This window comes from Chenopodium quinoa, unplaced genomic scaffold (genome assembly GCF_001683475.1).
Source record: "Chenopodium quinoa cultivar QQ74 unplaced genomic scaffold, ASM168347v1, whole genome shotgun sequence".
In the NCBI taxonomy this organism is placed as follows: domain Eukaryota; kingdom Viridiplantae; phylum Streptophyta; class Magnoliopsida; order Caryophyllales; family Amaranthaceae; genus Chenopodium; species Chenopodium quinoa.
In genome coordinates, this window is record NW_018744626.1 from 1,333,316 (window position 1) to 1,353,542 (window position 20,227).

The window sequence follows — 20,227 nt, forward strand, 5'->3', positions numbered from 1 at the left end:
CAATGGAAGCGCCACCGAGTAGAGACAAAACAACCACCACACACGACTTCGCCAACGACGGCGTTCCGGTCGGAACCTTCTTTCCTCCCAATTTCCCCTTCATTTCTATCAACCCCAAAAAAATGTAATCAAATAAAAGTGTTTTTAGTTCAATGTTGCAGTAATTATACCAACAATTTAATCACATTTTTTTTTCTTATGAAAATTAAAAAAGATTTTGATTTAAGTCTGTCAGACAACCGTGCGACCATCCCCGGCTCACAGAGGAGCTGAGGAACGATCCTCTATAGTACCGGTGATCCGAAGATCGACGGTGGCCGTTTATCACGCTCTGATCGTACGGTCATAATTCATCCACCAGACTTGGTTTTCTGTCTCCTTAGAACTCAAGGATACAGAGGTACGATCCTATAGAACAGATCCTGTTCAAGTAAGGTCGTGCTCTATCAACTGATCTCTTGAGTATATAAAGATGATATTTTTTGTGTTTTTTGTCGATGTGGGACTTTTTTGTTTACATGGAAACTTTTATCAACCACACGTGTTATATCAATGAGGAATTGAGGAGTCTAGCAGCAATGTTTAGCACTTGAACTTAATTATGACTTGTGATAACATAAAAACATGTGGTGTACTTAATTACTTGCATTATATATAAACTCTTCTAAGATTATATACAGTATAAAATAATCTCTTCTCATATTATATATGTATTTTTTGAAGTAAATTTGATGAAGTCCATTATTTGTAGCTTAATTCTCTTCTTCAAGACGTTATAGTCGATTCATATGGTCTCAAAACGATTTCAGAGATCTCTTGTATTCTCATAGCCGGAAATCATCCATTTTGGTGTGAGAAAAAGCTTGAACAAGTTACAAGGTTGAAGAAAATTATCTCTTGCATTTTATTTAATTTCTCACAATTAAGGGTCTGTTCTTTTCAGCCTAATTTCAGTTCTGTTCAGTCTAGTTCTTAATTTCCTTCTCTCATAAAATATTCAGTTAAGCTCCAATAAGTTCAGTTTAGTTCTATTTAGTTCAGTCAATCAAAAAAGGCCCTAAGTACTTAACTAATCATACATACTATCACATTCCGATATGATCCCTTCTCATTACACACCAAATACAAGTCATTACTTACACTACTAATGCTAAAAATATAACTTTACAAGGAATGAAACCAAATGGGACCATAAATTTGTATAAAACTAAGACTTTAGAGTTTTCTACCCTTTATAATTTGACTTTTAAGAATGATTTTAAGGAAACTTACAAATTTTACTCCCTTTATTCACAAATAATTTTCCTCCACGTACTTTAATGAATTAGTCAGAAAAGTATAAACGTTTAAATGAACAATCGTTAACTTTAATTTGGACATATAAACTTGAGAATTTAAATCAAAGGCCATTAACCTTGTAACATTTTGATCTTGCAAACGACAGATAAACAATTCTATAAGTACAAGTACTAAATTACTACAATGAAATAGGACGACAAACAATATACAAAAGTAAATCTACTCCCACTTCACTAACATTTAGGAATACTAACTCTTTGTTTATCTTTAATTCTTTATTGCTAATACATAAATACTCATAACATTTATATATACCAGCAAAGTTCGATGGAGTAGAACTCACCCTGTAACTTTAGAGCCCCACTACCTACAGATTTACCGGGCGTAGGCCGGTACCCTAAAAATACAAGGCCACTTGCCGAAGTTGCTATCTATAGTTAATACAGGTAGAAATTAGCCCCAAAACAATTACTTCATTATCGCAAACAAACAAGAAAAGCATTAGCCAAACAAAAACTAAATTCCCTGTCGTTTGCTTCACCATATTCACAGAAACATTAGTGCATGTTTATCATCCCCAAATTTTCCCAGATTTTATTCCCAATTTTTTTTATCAAATGCATGTTTCTTAGAATCTCTTCTTATAGTCAAATGGGTCTATCGATTTCTCAACACCCATAACAACTAATGTGAGCATGGCAATGGAAGCTAGTGGCTCTCTTTCTTGCTTTGCCCCCTTTCTCTCTCCTCCTATTAAATGCAGACAGAGCTGCCTGGTGAATTTCTTACACTCAATTCCAATTATTAGCATCGTTTTTATCATTGATTAATTTGAAATTTAATGCATTTGTACGCTTTAATTTATTATTGGGTATCTATTATTGTTATCAGATTATTGTAAAATATTGATTTTGTTTCTGGGGTAGTTTAATTTGAGCTATAATTTGTTGGGTTGAAGTGGGTTTTGTGCGAATTTGTGATTTTTTTTTGGCTGTTTATTAATTCAGTACTTTTGTTGTCTTTCTTCTTGTTGTATTTTTTCTACTGAACAATGGGTTTTGATTGAATTTTATTCTTGTTTATGTCACAAATTTGAGCTGGATGAGTAACTGACTTGTGAAATTGAGGGTATTTGGAGGGAAAGGCACATTCTTTGCAATTGTAGGGTTCTATCACTTCTACATATGTTGATGAGCATGTTGTGGTGTAGGTTTTGTCCAAATTCACACTATTGATAGTGACATTTTGCACTTCCTTCATTCCGGATTTAGTGGTCGCGTTGTTAGTTTTTATTATAAAATCAATGTTACTATGAGTAACAGACAGAAGGATATGTTTGTCGTGGTATTTAGATCAGATGGATTATGGGTGAATCGTTGGAAGTTCAAGAAATATGGTTTCTAGGTAGACATATACACTCAACATGCTAGGTATGAGAGTATGAATGTATGTAAATGCTTTTAGATTCTACAATTTTACATGTAGTTCAAGATGATTACCTCGGGTTGATTGACTTAGTTACAGGATGAATTGAACAATATGTTGTAGATGCCTAAGTTTGTAATGTTATTTCTCCAGGTGTGTCTCTTACGTCATTAAGCATCTCTGCTTGTATTACCTTTTACTTAGGATATTTGCTCCAGATCTTTATATTATTTTGCTCCTTAGGCAGAAGTTTGGGGTTCTGAAAGGAGAAATTGGGGTATATTAGAAGCTTATTCCTAGAAGTTTCAAGATTTACACTGTTGTGGAGTAGAGCTGTCCCGTTGGCATTGCTTCTGGTAGTTACTGCGTGCTATATATACATGCGATTTAAATGATTTTGTGGCTCTAATTCCCGCATGGTATGTTTTAACTTTAGGTTGGCTTGTCTTCTGTATTTTTACCAGTTATCAATAATTTATGCACAAGAATTTAGTAAAAATATTATATGAAATGAAACATCCCTATTTGGGATGATAATAATTGTGGGAAAAATATAATCAAATTAACTCTTTTGTACAATAGGATAGGTAATATAGGGATAGTTGTCAAGGACCGAAATTCAGCAATGTATTGAGACTGTAATTAGAGACAATTTAAGGGAAAGCTTGATTGATTAATAATATTTAAAGAAGATTACAAGGATAAGAATAGCTTGAGGCTATGACTCTCGCAGTAACTTTAGGCTTAACTCAAATAATATCTGGATACCTTCCACATACTATCTTCTTCTACTTATAATCAGTTTATAAGACACAAGGAGGCTTAATATTTTAGTGATTAGTAGTCACATGTAACTTACATGTGACTACTAATCACTAAAATAGCAAAACCATACTTGACATAATTGAAACTAGGCTGAGTGCTTTCCCTAATTCTTCTTTAATTAGATTTGTCTCTTCTTTCTTGTTGTGTTGACTTCCCTTAACCGTCCCTTTCAAGGACCCTTTGGTTGACCCTTGTCTTGCTGACCGTTGTTCTCCTGTTGACCATGGGTTGCTTGTTTGTGTTTGGGCCTTCTAGTGTATACCTTGATGGGTTGGGCTGAGCTGTTTACTGGGTCCATGACAATAGTTGTCAAGATTTTTGCACTGAAGTTGTGCAAAACACTTAGAAATTTTAACCACCACCCTCTCAAATTAATAAAGCTTTTAAAACAACACTTTGAAAGGGACAGAGGGAATACATGCCTTTGTCCCTATTTCATGAAGTGCTCATAGATTTCTAATTGGAATTTTGAGATGTTATTTACAATATTGAAGTATAAAAACAGTTTCACTTTCTTTGATGTTCAGATAAGCTTAAGACGACGATCCTTTGTAACTCAGCAGAACAGGAAGCACTTAACAAGTACAAAAGGTGGGTTTCAAACTTTTGTCGATTTGCCATGATTAACTTATGTCCATGATTAACTATGTTCTGTTGTTATGAGTATTGCAATTTTGACCTGTCAGTTATGCTGACCTTTTCTTTTATCACGTACATAGTTATCTTTGCCAAAAGTTCTACAAAGAAACTTCATGCCACAGTTGGATCCTTCCTTCCATACCACATTTCCACCTAATGCAAAGATTATGGCTTTGTGATGAGGCTCACCAGAAACTAGCTTTAATAGAACCCTATGGTGGCCTAGAGTTTATGGAGGCGTGTATATGTATGTAAACGGCTAAATTTCCACCACCCAAATGGTCTCCCGAGTTGTCATAGGTCCATGAAAAACACCCCGACCTCTTTCATTTATGGGCTTGAAAAAGTAAAAAATTTTCCACAATTGAAGGCTATAATCCACGCTTTCGGACTTATTTCAGAATTTTTTTCCAAAATTGAACTGAATGTGGGAGGTGTCCCCTGTGGTCATATAGGCTGGTTTGTAACCATATCAAGGTTACCAACAGGTCTATAAAGTCTTAAGAATGAGTTTGGTTCAATCATGTAGCTATTTTGGAATTATGTTGCATTGGCAGTCTGTAAGAGATGGTTCCAAATACCAACTTGGCATCCTGCGGTCCTATTAAGGTGTTGGTAGTCCTTCATTGAGTTATCAATTTATACCCAAATTCATTATTTTCCATACAATTAGTTGTTGATGCATGCATGTATTACATGGGTTGTTTAAATATTCTATACTATATTGGTGTTGTATTTGTTACTCTATACCAATCAATGTTGACTTGGGCTGTTTACTTACAATTGTTCATAATGGGCTCACCGGAAACATATGATAGCTTTAGGCCTGAGACTATTAATGATCTGTCAATCACTTAAGAATACACCACATTCTACCACCTCAGCCAACATAGAATGATCATTCAATCTTAGGAGCATCCAAGTTGTTTTGAAATACCCAAGCTTGCGTATAAAACTTCTAAGTTCTAGCAGTGGCTTGTCTTGAGTGAACCATGGTTTAGCGTTCCATCATCTGTTTTGTGCTCTAAATAAGACTTTTTAGTAATTGTTTGAAGGTGACCTTCCTTGATCCAATGTGATGGTAACATTAATAAGAATTTTTCTTTGAAGCATTACTCTAACTCTTTCCTATCATCTTTTCTTTCTGTTCTGTCTAGCAGCAAAGCTATGGACGTGCAGGTTTGGGAAGCTTAAATCCACAGAAGAGCTTCGGAGGAGAAATTGTTTTCCTGTTGTATCTGAAGATTTCCTTCCAGAAGATGTGATCGAGTTGAGTGGTTCGGGGACAGAAGAGTTACCCTTAGACTTAGATGGTAATGTGGGTGACGAAGGCGTCTCACCTACTGTTTCATATGAGCACTCGGGGGGAAGTGGCGGTAAACCTGGATTTGTCTCATTTTATAGTCTTCAGCGTGCGAAAGAGAATGTAGTTCCTTCACCTAGAGAGAAAAAGAATCAGAACAGCCTTTTATGGTTCGCTGGCCCTGCTGTTCTTGTAGCCTCATTCATTCTTCCATCTCTATATTTGCGCAGGATAATATCTTTAATCTTTGAAGATTCCCTCTTGACAGGTGAGATGCTGACTTAAAATCTTCTTGTATTTAAGCCCAATTTTTATAGATGAAGGTGACATCTGCTTTACATGTTTACTACTTGATGTCATGTGTATTACGGAAACAACCATTAAATGGGAAATCTAATCATGTCACTTTAACAAAGAGAAACTAATTCTGAAGGTGACAAGGAGCAACAACTACTAATCTCTGCTAATATGTTGAGGTACAGCTTTTGAATAACCTGTGCATGTTAATGTTGTCTAATACCTGTATCAAGTGCAAATCATGATTTATTGGGCACTCATATGCTAGAGCTTCAAGTTATGATTCCGAGATAGCTATAAATCTTCACTAGCATTACTATGCATTGAGTTGCTTCTGCATTTAACTCCAAGTTTGATTCACAAAATCTTGAATGACTAGTAGTATATCACTGTATCCAAGATTATTATGGAAGTTCATGAGCACTCTTTCGTTTAATTGCAACATTCACTTGTCGTGAAACTATTCACTACTTTTTATTAGCACTCCATCTAGATATTTTGTATTGCAAGCCAGCCAATATTTCTCTTTATGCTCATCTGATACACTACTTAATTCTCTTCCTCTCTTTCTTGCAGATTTCCTCATACTTTTTTTCACAGAGGCTCTCTTCTACTGCGGGGTTGCAGTTTTCTTCTTCTTATTCACTCCCTCTGGAGCCCTGGTAACAAAGTTCCTGCTACCAGCAACTATGGAAAGCTAACCACCCAGATGGGACATCGGATTTCTTCAGTTGCTATTCTAATGCTCAGTCTTATTATTCCAATGGTGACTATGGGTTTTGTTTGGCCTTGGACGGGACCTGCAGCATCTGCTGCACTAGCTCCCTACTTGGTTGGTATTGTTGTACAGTTTGCATTCGAGCAGTATGCGAAGTATACAAAGTCACCTTCTTGGCTTGTCATTCCAGTTGTATTTCAGGTGAAGTACTCTGTCCATTAATATTGTTTTGTTTTTCTTTTTTTTTTTAATGCTTTTTAGGAGACAAATTTACCTTAGTTACGTATCTGTGAGTTAATTCGTATTATAGAGGAATTATTTGTAACAGATATATGGCTCATGTTTCATGCTAAGATAATTTAGAACCCCAGAAGGAGGTAGATTTCTAGTGACTTGGGGATTCATATAATTTTGCAGCACATTACAAATTTGCAACTGTATAAATCTTGTAATTTCTTTTGTTCAATTTTTTTTTTACTTTGTTCTTTTTGGGGGACTGACGATTAGCTGAATGATATCTAACAGGTGTATAGATTACATCAACTAAATCGAGCCACACAACTGGTAACTGCTCTATCTTTCACTGTAAGAGGAGCTGAGATGACTGCACACAACTTGGCCATTAATAATTCCTTGGGCACTCTGTTGAGTGTCCTCCAAATTCTTGGCCTCATCTGCATTTGGTCTCTCTCTAACTTTCTTATGAGGTTTTTTCCATCTTCCATTTTGGAGCAATGAGGTACCCCTGAAATAAAGATTTTCAATGCATGATTTGAGCTTACAGCCCTGCAGCCTGTCATTAGCTTGAAAATGACTAGATATCAATGGGGAGAAGTTGGTTCAAAAATTTTAAATTACAGCATTATGCGCAGATCATGCCTAAGATTTGAGCTTAGATAAATTACTTGAGATAGGAAGTAATAGGGTTTAGTGTATTCATTACGACAGCTTTATATGCTGCTGCATTACTCCGCCGAACACTCCAAAATTAGAAAAAAGAGGAAAATGAAAGGGATTGTAACATTGCTTATATAATTACTTTGTTACAAATGACTGGGTTTTATACTCAACATTATGAAACATACATTCTTTATTCTTTACCACTAAGCTTTCTGCAGGATCAAATTATGGATCTTTATGTTCATTTTTTCTCATGGTGCTTCCTCAGCCTCTGATCACCCATAGAAGCTTCATATTTACCGAACTGTGATTGTTTTTATCACGCTTGCTGTGTGTTCATGTTTGGAACTCCTGATAGGCATGTGTAGATCTTTCTGAAGGCTCACTTGTACATTGTACCTAAAATTTGCTTCTCTTTAGGGAGCACTATGATATGATGATAACATGTATTTCAAAGTTAGGCCTTATGAATAATGCAATTATATGGGCACTGGCATAAATGCATAATACTTATGATGATTCAAAGACCTTTTTTCCTACATTGTGTGTTTTAGCTGTGCTTCTTCCAGTATCATGATGATACATGTGATATACTACCTCCATTTCACTTTTGACTGTTGTACTTTCTATTTTGGTCCCTTTGGAAATTACTGTCCTAATTATTTTTCAGTCCTCTGTGCCTTAATGTATAGATGCACAAATTCATTGTTCCTCGAATAATTTGAGGAACGATCAACACGAAGACATATTTTCTTTCACCAAACGCATAACTTTAGCCTGTTAATAAACCTAAAGTCTGAAAATCATGCTGATATATAGTTCAGACTTCAGAGAGTGCTGAAGCTTTTTATATACTATGAACAAGAATAAAGAACTGCACAAAGCTAAGCCTGCTAATCAGTTCTTTCTGTGTTTTTTTTCTTAGTTCTATTGAAAAACTACCTCTGTTTTCGCCCTTGAGAAATCACTTTGCATCATTACTAATAAGCACAAACTGTCTGCTGGACAGGAGGGCGCGGATTGTGAAAGCCTTCCTACAACTCGATGTTCAAACATCACAAGACAATGAAAATTCGCGTCAAGAGTCACATTTTCACCCTCTTCTGATGTAGGATATAAAGAACTGATTGCACTCACAGGTTCTGCAACTACTTGTCTACTCGCAGTTAACATCTCCCCCTAAGGCCCTAATTCATAAACTACACATTGACTGCATTATGCTGTATAAATTAATTATATAAATTTTAATTCAACCCAAAAAATCAATTCCAACTTATATTATATTACATAGTCAATACATTGGAATTAAAAAAACACTGGTTTGGTGCTAATTTGTTGATACTCCCTTGTATTCTTCAGATAGAGGAATAACAATGAATTGGAGATATTCAGAGTAGTTACATAAATCAGAATCTCTTAATATAAATATGATAGAGGTCCAGATCATTGACATAATTGTGTCAAAGGTATTTGGCAGAAACCATTTGAGGATAATTTATTTTGTTAACTCTATGATTATAATCTTTGGTATTTTCTGATTTGTCTCAACTAGGGTCGAGTATAATTTTCATATTTATGATAAGTCAATGTGTATTATACACCTAAATTACCAAAGTTTCATTTCTTAATCCATTGAAACCTGATTTTTAATGTTTGAAGATTGTATATTGTCCAATTTTTGAAGAGCAGGGGAGCTTCAAACCGCCTCATAATCAAGTCAACCACACCGGCCTTAATTTGATTAGTAATAACAGTCATATAATTGTATGGTAAGACAAGGGTGACTTTTATTGAAAAGTGGGAGTGACTCGATTAAGTGGGTGAAAATTTATGACTTATATAATTGTAATATTATAGGGTGACTTTTTTTTTTTGACAAAAAGGCGAAATTATCCTTCTCATTTGTCAAAACACAATTTTGTTTATGTTAAGCTCTACATAATGCTGAAATTATCCTTGCCTTGGGTGCATTATGTTCACCTTTTAAAAAATAAGTTTCATAAGTAATCACTAATCAGGGTTTATTAGGTCCAATCAGGTGTAAACATAGGGTAAAATTAAGGCTAATCAAGATAATAAGGTAAGTTTAAGTGACGAGAACACGCCTAATTTGATTTTTATGCAACTGGTATAAAAATTAGTTTCTCTTCTAACCTACTGAATTTTTATCTCTTGGTTGGACCAAACAAACATTTTTCTCTACTAACTGGAACAAAAAATCTTCACACTTCACATGGTATATGGCTTTTATTATGAATAACACTGTCTTAAACATGAAAATTGGAAGTGGTTACTATTTTCTCTGTGATTTTACCCCCTTTTTAAAATGGTATTAGGTGGGTATTAGTTGAGGTTGAGGAGAATAAATTTTTTGGTTAGATCTATAAAACTCAACAGAAGTCAAACTTTTCATGGTTTTAATAATTAATCATCCTACTCCTTTGTAGTATTATGCTTGAAAGATATATTTACAACTTTATAATAATTCAGTTTTGACTATGTTTGATTTCTTAAAATGACCTCATTCCATTTAAAGTCAAATTATTTTTTATGTTAATTTTTTTGTTAGTGGAATCTTATCAAGGCAAATACTTTTGTAATCATAAACTAGAAGAAATACATCTTATATGATTAATTATAGAAACATCACATTCCTTCTTAGGTTTTAGAGTGGGCCTTTAAACTCTCTTTTTATATGTTTAAACAATAAGCATATTCCTATCCTAAAACTCCATACTTCTTTTCATGATTTTTCTGACTTTCAGAAAAATGCATGGACAAAATTCCAACATGACAGAAGAATAAAACTGAACCTACTTACCCCATATTCTTAAACAACCAAAAAAATTCTCTTAAAAGCCTCTCTCAATTTCAGTGCAATGACCTCAATGCATATATAATCATATATACCTTCTCTTAGAGCCTTCATCATCTTACTCATAATCCAAAATCTATTTCTTTCCATTTTTAGCCACTGTTTCATCCATTCAAGAGCTATATAATGCAAAATTTTCTGCTGTAATAGCTCTGAAAGCATAATTCCTATAAATGGACATCATTAAGATGTCTCATTTGATGTTTTATTTCTATGTTATCTTCAGTATTTTTCTTTCTACCACCTCGGCTGAGAGCTTGGTTGATTCTTATTGGCTTTTAAGGATCAAATCGAGTTTTGTTGATCCTGATCATGCTCTCAGCAACTGGTCTTCTGCAACAAATATCTGCAGCTGGAATGGTCTTACATGTTCACTTGATCAAGCTCATGTTATAGGCATGAACCTCTCAAGTTCCGGGCTTTCTGGTGTTATATCACCTGATATTTCACATCTATCTTCTCTTCAGACTCTTGACTTGTCAATAAATTCTCTCTCTGGCCCTATTCCCAGTGAGCTTGGCCGGCTTGAGAATCTAAGAGAGCTCTTCCTATACACCAACTCTCTCTCTGGCAAGATTCCTCATGAGCTCGGTTTTCTTCCAAAGTTGGAGGTTCTTAGGATTGGGGACAACCTGCTTAGTGGGGAGATCCCCAAAAGTATTGGCAACTTGACTGAACTGAAAGTTCTAGGCCTTTCTTATTGCCTGTTGAATGGAAGTGTCCCATCTGAGATAGGAAAATTGAAGAACTTGGAGTCTCTCGATTTGCAACAGAATGCTCTCACAAGCCCTATTCCAAGTGATATTGGTGGATGTGATAAGCTACAGAATTTTGCAGCCTCCAACAACATGCTCCAAGGCGATATACCTGCATCAATTGGTAAGCTTCATTCATTACAAGTCCTTAACTTAGCCAACAATAGTTTTTCTGGTAAGATTCCTGAGCTGGGAAGTTTGCAAGAACTGAATTACTTGAATCTGCTCGGAAACAGATTAAGTGGTGCTATCCCCTCGGAACTTAACCTGTTAAGTCAGCTACAAAAGCTAGACTTATCAGGAAATAATCTCTCAGGACCTCTCAATCTCTTCACTTCAAAAATGAAGAACCTCGAGGTTCTTGTCCTCTCGGATAATCATTTAGCTGGTGACATTTCATCGAGCTTCTGCATGAATGATTCAAAGCTGCAGATGTTTTCTCTTGCAAGAAATGGTGTCTCAGGAAAATTTCCCTTGGAGTTGTTGAGCTGTTTTTCTCTCCAACAGTTGGACCTTTCTGACAACAAATTCCAAGGGGAGATACCGTCTGAGATTGATAAACTGGCATACCTCACCGATCTTTATCTTAACAACAACAGCTTCAGTGGGAAGCTACCTCCTGAGATTGGCAACTTGAGTAACCTGAAGTTCCTTTCCTTGTATGGCAATGGGATCACAGGAGAAATTCCGGCAGAAATAGGGAAGCTCAATAAGTTAAGTGTCATCTACCTGTATGATAACCACATGTCAGGTAACATTCCGAAAGAATTGACAAACTGTACTAGCCTCACAGAGATTGATTTCTTCGGAAACCATTTTTCTGGCTCGATTCCTGAAACAATTGGGATGCTTAAAAACTTAGTTTTGCTTCACTTGAGGCAAAATGAGCTATCAGGGAAAATTCCTCCCTCCTTGGGTGACTGCACCAAGCTCGAAATGTTGGCCTTAGCAGATAACAAATTATCCGGGTCAATCCCATCAACATTCAGTTCTTTGTCAGAGCTAAGTCTTATCACCCTTTATAATAACTCCCTTGAAGGCCCTTTACCCGAATCTCTATTCCTCTTAAAAAACCTTAAAATCATCAATCTATCCCATAATAAGCTAAATGGAAGCATCCATCCACTAACTGGTTCAACCTCTCTTACAGTATTAGACTTGACTAATAATAGCTTCTCTGGTTCAATCCCTTCTAGGCTAGCCTTGTCCAAAAACCTCATCCGTGTTCGCCTTGCAGGAAACACTCTCACTGGAAATATACCTCTTGAGTTTTCCCTTCTTAAAGAGCTTATTTCCCTTGATTTATCTTCCAACAGTTTGTCAGGAGAGCTAGCTGTTAGTCTATCCAACTCCACAAAACTCGAGCATTTCATGCTGAACGATAACCAGTTTTCCGGAAAAATTCCTACTTGGTTAGGGAATCTGAAAGGGTTAGGAGAGCTTGATCTGTCTTCTAATAATTTCAGTGGAACAATACCAAAAGAGCTTGGAAACTGTTCTGCATTACTCAAACTCGCTCTTTATACCAACAAGTTGTCTGGCCAAATACCTCCAGAATTAGGAAGCCTGTCATCCCTTAATGTCCTTAATCTGCAGGGCAACAACTTATCTGGAAACATTCCTTCAGAAATCCAGCATCTTCAGAAGCTATTCGAGCTTCGACTCTCTGACAACTTCTTCACAGGTAAAATACCTGATGAGCTAGAACAGCTTACTGAACTTCAAGTGATATTAGACCTGAGTCATAATCAGTTGTCAGGGGAGATTCCTCAGTCACTTGGAAATCTCATGAAACTCGAGCGACTAAACCTCTCATATAACCATCTTAAAGGAAGAGTGCCTTCCTCACTAGGAAAGCTCTCAAGCCTTCACAGACTCGACCTTTCACATAACCTTCTCCAAGGGAAACTTCCATCTGCATTCTCTTCCTTCCCAGCTAGCGCCTTTGTGGGAAACAAGAGGCTATGTGGGGCGCCGTTAGAGTCTTGCTCGGGTTCATCTAGGAAATGGTTGCCTAAGGGTGAAGTTATTGCTATCATTGTTGCTATTGTTTTTACTTCAGCTGTTATATGCTTGGTAATGATTTATATCATGTTGAGAATATGGACTGTTTGGAGGCAAGTTTCTGTTTCTAACAATGATGGGTTTGGGAATGAAAATAAAGGGCAAGATGAAGAGAAGTGGGTGTGTTACGGTGATGAAAAAAAGAAAGGAGGATATTGCAAAATGAACTCCAAGAACATGACTCCTTCACCAGATAACCAACTCAAGAAATGAACATTAATCAGTTTGAATTCTTTTTTGTGCTTTTTGTTTGAGATGTATAAAGTCCCTTTATCTTCTCCATTATACTTGTAAGTTTCGCAAGGCGAAAATTGTAGCTAATGATTTAAGAGTCTCAGTTTGTAGAGATGTGTAAATTTAATTTTAGTTTGGGGGATATTCAAATGTTTGTTTTTCTGCGATTATGTATAGGTTTGATCATAACCAGATCATTGAGATGAATAAATGTGATGGATGAAAGAAGGTGTAATGTAAAGTGTCCCACATCGAACAATTAGAGCAATAAGAGGCAGAGAATCAGAATAAAAGGAAAGGTCCGTGCATCAGTAAAGTCATACCTTTCTCGGCCTTTTGGCTAAGATCAAGTGTAGTATCTGTTCTTATCAGTTTAATATCTGATACGTGGGCCAATGGCCCACAACGATATTAAATTTATTTTTTAAGGGGGAAGATCTACCACAGTAGCTTGCTGCTGGGATCTTCGCGCGTCGTCCTTGCGTTGCACTATTGCACGGGCCTGGCGCACCCCACCAATTCTAGTTCAATTGTTTATTTTTTATTTGAAGACAGTTCAATTGATAATTTATTGGTCCTAAGTAACAAATTCTAATGAATACTTAGTTTAAGATGTCGATTCAGAATGGGTTTGAGTTGGTAAGGGTGGGTCGGGAAGCGGGTCGGGTTTGGGTTGTCGTGCTTGAGTCAGGTTACGTCGGGTCATACTTCTTTTTTGGTTTGGGTCGGGTTACATTCGGGTAGGGTGAACAATAGGTCGGGTCTTCACGGGTTAGGGTAATTCTCGGGTTCGAGTCGAGTCCAATTCAAGTCAATAATTCGCGGGTTAGAATCAGGTCGGTTCATTCTCGGGTTTGAGTTGGGTTCGATTCAAGTCAATAATTTGTGTGTTATAATCAGGTCGGGTCATTTTCAAGCCGGGTCATTCTCAGGTTCAAGTCGGGTTCGGTTCAAGTCAATAATTTGCGGGTTATAATCAGGTTGGGTCATTTTCAAGTCGGGTTATATTCGAGTCAATAATTTGCAGGTTACAACCAGGTCGGGTCATTTCAAGTCAGGTTATATTCGTGTTCAACTAAGTATAAATAGATAATTATCATTTTTATAAAGGTAATTATTTCCTTTGACTATAATATATATAGCAATATATTAAGGAACTATTGTCAATAATTTAGAAAGATAATTATCTCCTTTGACCATACAACAAATCTAATATATATATATAAAGGGGAGTTTTTTCCCGAGATTTTAGAGCGCCATGTAGGATTTTTATTATCAAAAAATTATTATAGCGCCACATATGATTAATATTTTTAAAACGCTACAATAGGATTATGCCACCTAAAATTAGTTAACGTGTCACGTAAGATTATAAATTATAGTTATATCCAATAAATAATTCAAGTGCCACATAAGCATAATTGACCAATGAGATTTTAATGGTTACATTAATTAAATACGAAATATTATCTTTTGAGATTAGGAATTTTATCTAATATTTTAAAACAAATACGGAGAAAATGATATATTACGTACAACTAATAAAATAACAAATGTAATCACATAAATATAAAAGGCAAAACTTTTGTATACATTCGGTTTACACTAATATTAGTATACATCGAGCAGTATAAGGGTAACTTTTAGATAATGTTAGGGTAACTTTTTGTCTTTTTTTTGGGTAACTTTAAACATAATACAATTTTCATATAAATCAACAACAAGAAAAGTTTTATAAAGGTAATTTAATTACATTCAATCGCTAATATTTGATTTTTAGTCATTTAAAATTTGATTCTTTACTAATAAAGAGTAGATAATTTTTATTTGAATTGGGTTACTTTAACTCATATTGGGGTAATTTTTATTCATTTTAGGGGTAACTTTTAATCACTTTAGGTTATCTTTATAATGGATGTACAATAATTGTTGTACACCTGATTTTTTTTAAAAGTTTGTTATATAAAAAAATATTTTTTAGAAAAAAATAGATCGACCCGTGCATCGCACGGGCTTCATCTAGTATATACTATATTTAACTCTTAAATTTGAGAATGATGCTCCTTTCTTTTACTAGCATGGACTGACTTGTTCTCCCTAGACAAAATGTTTTGATCAACAATAATAAGGTGGTCTAAATTGTATTTTATTTAAGTTGATTTATTTCAAATTGAGTTAGGACAATTTGGGTTGAATTTAGGTTGGGTCAATAACAAGTCGTCTTAATTTCGAGTCTGGTTAGTAACAGATCAAGTTGAATTTTTGGGTCGGGTAAGTAATAGGTTTGGTAAAATACGAGTCGGGTCAATGAAAAGTCGGGTTGAATTTGGGTCAGGTCAATAACAAGCCAGAATGATTTCGGGTCAGGTTTGTAACAGGTTGGGTTAAATTCGGGTAGGGTCAGGAACGGGTCGGGTTGAATTCCGGTTAGGTTAGTAACAAGTCGGGTTAAGTTTGGGTTTTGACGAGTTAAAACGGGTTTGGGTTTTTCGGTTCAAGTCGGGTTCGGTGCAAGTTAATTAAATTGGCCGTTGCAAACCGGTAAATCGATGCAAGTTGTAAACCGGTACATGGGCCGTTTAAAAGCAAATTAGATAGACCCACACACCCAACTGGACTCCCGGAGGGTATTAGGGAACATGGTAAACATTTTAGCAATTTTTATTTTCGGGCGAAAAAAAGTCAAAAATTGAAGATTAACATCCACGCTTTTTGAGAAATTTTGGAGGTTTCGGAGCCCGATGTCGAAAAGTCATGAAATTTTAGGGGATACATCTCGGGGTCATATAATTCCGTTTGGAACCATATATGATCATTATTTGTTGTCATAAATGTTGGTGAAAGGCTTGAATTAATAAAATCGGTGCAAGTTGTAAAACGGTAATTTGGTTGTTTAAAGGCAAATTGGTTGGTTCCATCCACCCAATGGGACTCCCGGAGGGAATTAGGGACCATGGTAAACATTTCGGCAATTTTTATTATCGGGCGAAAAAAAGTAAAAAAATTCCAAAATTGAAGGCTTACATCCACGCTTTTTGAAAATTTTTGGAGATGTCGGGGGCCGGTGAGAAAAGTCTTGATATTTTATGGGATACATCTCGGGGTCATATAATGCCGTTTGGAACCATATATGATCATTATAAGTTGTCATAAATATTCGTAGTAGGCTTGAATTAATTAAATCCATGTAAGTTGTAAACCGGTAAATTGGTCGTTTAAAGGCAAATTGGATGGTTCTACTAATCCAATTGGACAACCGGAGGGAATTAGGGATCATGGTAAACATTTCGGCAATTTTTATTTCCAAAGGAAAAAGTCAAAAAATTCCATGATTGAAGACTAATATACACGCTTTATGAGAAATTTTGGAAGTTTCGGAGCCTCGTGTCGAAAAAACTTGATATTTAGGGGATATATCTCGGGGTCATATAATGCCGTTTGGAACTATATATGATCATTATATGTTGTCATAAATGTTCGTGGTACGCTTGAATTAATGAAATCGATGAAGTTGTAAACCGATAAATTGGTCGTTTAGAGGAAAATTGGATGGTTTCACCCGCCCAACTGGACTCCCAGAAGGTATTAGGGAACATGGTAAACATTTTAGGAATTTTTATTTCCGAGCGAAAAAAGTCAAAAAATTCAAAAATTAAAGATTAATATCCACGCTTTTTGAGAAATTTTGGAGGTTTCGGATCCCGATGTCAAAAATTCATGAAATTCTAGGGGATACATCTCGGGGTCATATAATGCCGTTTGGAACCATATATATGATCACTATTTGTTGTCATAAATGTTCGAGGTAGACTTGAGTTAATGAAATCGGTGCAAGTTGTAAACCGGTAAATTGGTCGTTTATAGGCAAATTGGATGGTTCCACCCACCCAATGGGACTCCCGGACGGTATTAGGGATCATGGTAAACATTTCGGCAGTTTTTATTTTCGGTCGAAAAAAGTCAAAAAATTCCAAAATTGAAGGCTAAATATCCACGCTTTTTGAGAAATTTTGGAGTGTTCAAAGCCTGGTGTCTAAAAGTCTTGAAATTATAGGGAATACATCTAGCGGTCATATAATGTTGTTTGGAACCATATATGATCATTATTTGTTGTCATAAATGTTCGTGGTAGGCTCGAGTTAATGAAATCGGTGCAAGTTGTAAACCTGTAAATTGGTCGTTTAAAGGCAAGTTGGATGGTTCCACCCACCCAATTGGACTCTTGGGGGGTATTAGGGACCATTGTAAACATTTCGGCAATTTTTATTCCCGTGCGAAAAAGTCAAAAAATTCCAAAATTGAAGGCTTGTTTTTTGAGAAATTTCGAAGGTATTTGGGCCCGGTGCGAAAAGAAATGAGATTTTAGGGGATATATCTCGGGGTCGTATAATGACGTTTGGAACCATAAATGATCATTATATGTTGTCATAATTGTTCATGGTATGCTTGAGTTAATGAAATCGGTGAAAGTTGTAAACCGATAAATTGGTTGTTTAAAGGCAAATTGGATGGTTCCACCCTCCCAATTAGACTCCCGGAGAGTATTAGGGACCATGGAAAACATTTCGGCTATTTTTATTTCTAGGTGAAAAAAGTTAAAAAAATTCAAAAATTGAAGGATAATATCCATGCTTTTTGAGAAATTTTGGAGGTTTCGGGGTCCGGTGTCGAAAAGGCTTGAGATTTTAGGGGATACATATCGGGGTCATATAATGCCGTTTGGAACCATATATGATCATTATATGTTGTCATAAATGTTCGTGGTAGGCTTGAGTTAAAGAAATCGGTGCAAGTTGTAAACCGGTAAATTGGTCGTTTAAAGGCAAATTGGATGGTTCCACCCAACCAATTGGATTCTCAGAGGGTATTAGGGACCATGGTAAACATTTTGGCAATTTTTATTTCCTGGTGAAAAAAGTCAAAAATTTCTAAAATTGAAGGCTAATATCCACGTTTTTTGAGAAATTTTGAAGGTTTTGGTTCGGTTGATATAGGTCGGGTTTAATACGGGTTTTCACGGGTTAGAACGGGTCAGGGTAATTCTCGGGTTCGAGTCGGGTTCGGTTCAAGTAAAAAATTTGCGTGTTAGAATCAGGTCGGGTCATTCTCGGGTTTGAGTCGGGTTCGGTTCAAGTCAATAATTTGCGGGTTATAATCAAGTCGGGTCATTTTCAAGTCGGGTTATTCTCGGGTTCAAGTCGGGTTCGGATTAACTCAATAATTTGTGGGTTATAATCAGGTTGGTTAATTTCCAAGTCAAGTCATTCTTGGATTCAAGTCGGGTTATGTTCAAGTCAATAATTTGCAAATTACAATCAGGTCGGGTCATTTTCAAAGTCAGGTCATATTTGGGTTCAACTAACTATAAATAGATCATTATCATTTTTATCAGCTAATTATTTCCTTTGACTATAATATATATGGAAATATACTAGGGAACTATAGTTTATAATTTAGGAAGATAACTATCTTCTTTGACCATACAACAAATATATACTACATTTAACTCTTAAATTTGAGAATGATGCTCCTTTCTTTTGTTAGTTTAGACCGACTTAGTCTCCCTAGACCAAATGCTTTGATTAACAATAATAATGTGGTCTAAATTGCATTTGTGGTGATTTGAAATCGGGTCAGAAATAATTTGGGTTGAATTTAGGTCGGGTCAATAACAAGTCATGTTGATTTCGAGTCGGGTTAGTAACAAATCGGGTTGAAAATTTGGGTCGGGTTAGTAATAGGTCTGGTTAAATTCGGGTCGGGTTAGGAACGAATTAGGTTAGTAACAAGTCCGGTTATTTTCGGGTTTTGATGGGTTAAAACGGGTTTGGGTCAATTTCGGTTCAAGTCGGGTACAGTTCAGGTCAATAATTTACGGGTTACATTCGGGTCCGGTCATCTGCAGGTCAGTACATGTTCGGGTTCGGGTCTCACATACTCGGGTCATCTCGAGTCTAAGGTTGGTTTCAGATCGGGTTTGGGTCACCATTTTTTCGGGTTCAGATGGGTCGGTTAATAAACGGGTTTGAGTCGGTATTTCGGGTCGGGTCAACTTTTGACAGCTCTAAGTTTACTACTCCCTCTGTCCTAGTTTACTTGCAACATTTTGACTGGACACGCTTGCCGATGCACATGTTTGATCGTTTATATCTTTTATTATATATTTATATAAGTTATAAAAAGTTTATATTAAGAAACTATACATTAAAATAGACCCAACATCATCTTACATGATTAACATTGACTTTTATATACTAGTTAAAAAAGATGGTCAAAGGGAGATTTGTGAATAGTGCAAAAAGTCAAACCGTTGCGAGTAATTTGGGACAGTGGGAGTAACAAATAATTCTCTGTTAGGTTTGGATATGCGTACTTATAATTTTAATTATATAACATTGAGTTAGAAAGTTAGTAGGTCCGCATCACATGAAAAAGGGAAACAAATTAGAAGAGGAAAGAGTAATACATAGTGTTACCCTTACTATGAAACGTAAACGATTAAAACCAATCCATTTCTTTTTGCTTGGCATAAAAAGGGAAATTTTTTAAAATTAAAATATTTGTGGGGCGACATTATCACAATTCACGAGCTGCTTTATTGCTTTAACTTATGCAAAATTCTTTTCTCTTTTTTCTTACTCCAATTTAATTACTCTTATCCAACAACCAAAATCATCAAAAAAAAAAAAAAAAAAAAAAAAAAAAAACAGATTACTGATCACTTTTTTCTTTCATTGATCATAAAACACGACTACACCAGATTGAAATCAATAGACCATCAAAAATCAAAATAATCAATATCAAATCAGATCATCATAAAGGTATATCAATCTTCATCATGGATCATCATGAAAATTCAATTTTTTTTTTTTTTTTTTTAATTTTTTGGTGGG

At 35.7% G+C, this 20,227-nt stretch overlaps 2 protein-coding genes across 2 annotated transcripts; both read left to right on the forward strand.

Moving 5' to 3' along the window:
* Nucleotides 1–1,759: 1,759 nt before the first annotated feature.
* On the forward strand, nt 1,760–7,878 carry LOC110700855. Its single transcript, XM_021878439.1, has 6 exons — nt 1,760–2,075; nt 4,077–4,140; nt 5,346–5,759; nt 5,925–5,967; nt 6,365–6,707; nt 7,032–7,878. Exons 1-6 carry the CDS (start codon nt 1,995–1,997, stop codon nt 7,242–7,244), a joined length of 1,158 nt encoding a protein of 385 aa, XP_021734131.1. The 5' UTR covers nt 1,760–1,994; the 3' UTR covers nt 7,245–7,878.
* A 2,220-nt stretch (nt 7,879–10,098) lies between these two features.
* Nucleotides 10,099–13,853, forward strand: LOC110700369 (LRR receptor-like serine/threonine-protein kinase GSO1). Its single transcript, XM_021877895.1, has one exon. The coding sequence runs from the start codon at nt 10,455–10,457 to the stop codon at nt 13,311–13,313; it is 2,859 nt and encodes a 952-aa protein (XP_021733587.1). The 5' UTR covers nt 10,099–10,454; the 3' UTR covers nt 13,314–13,853.
* The last annotated feature ends 6,374 nt before the right edge of the window (nt 13,854–20,227 follow it).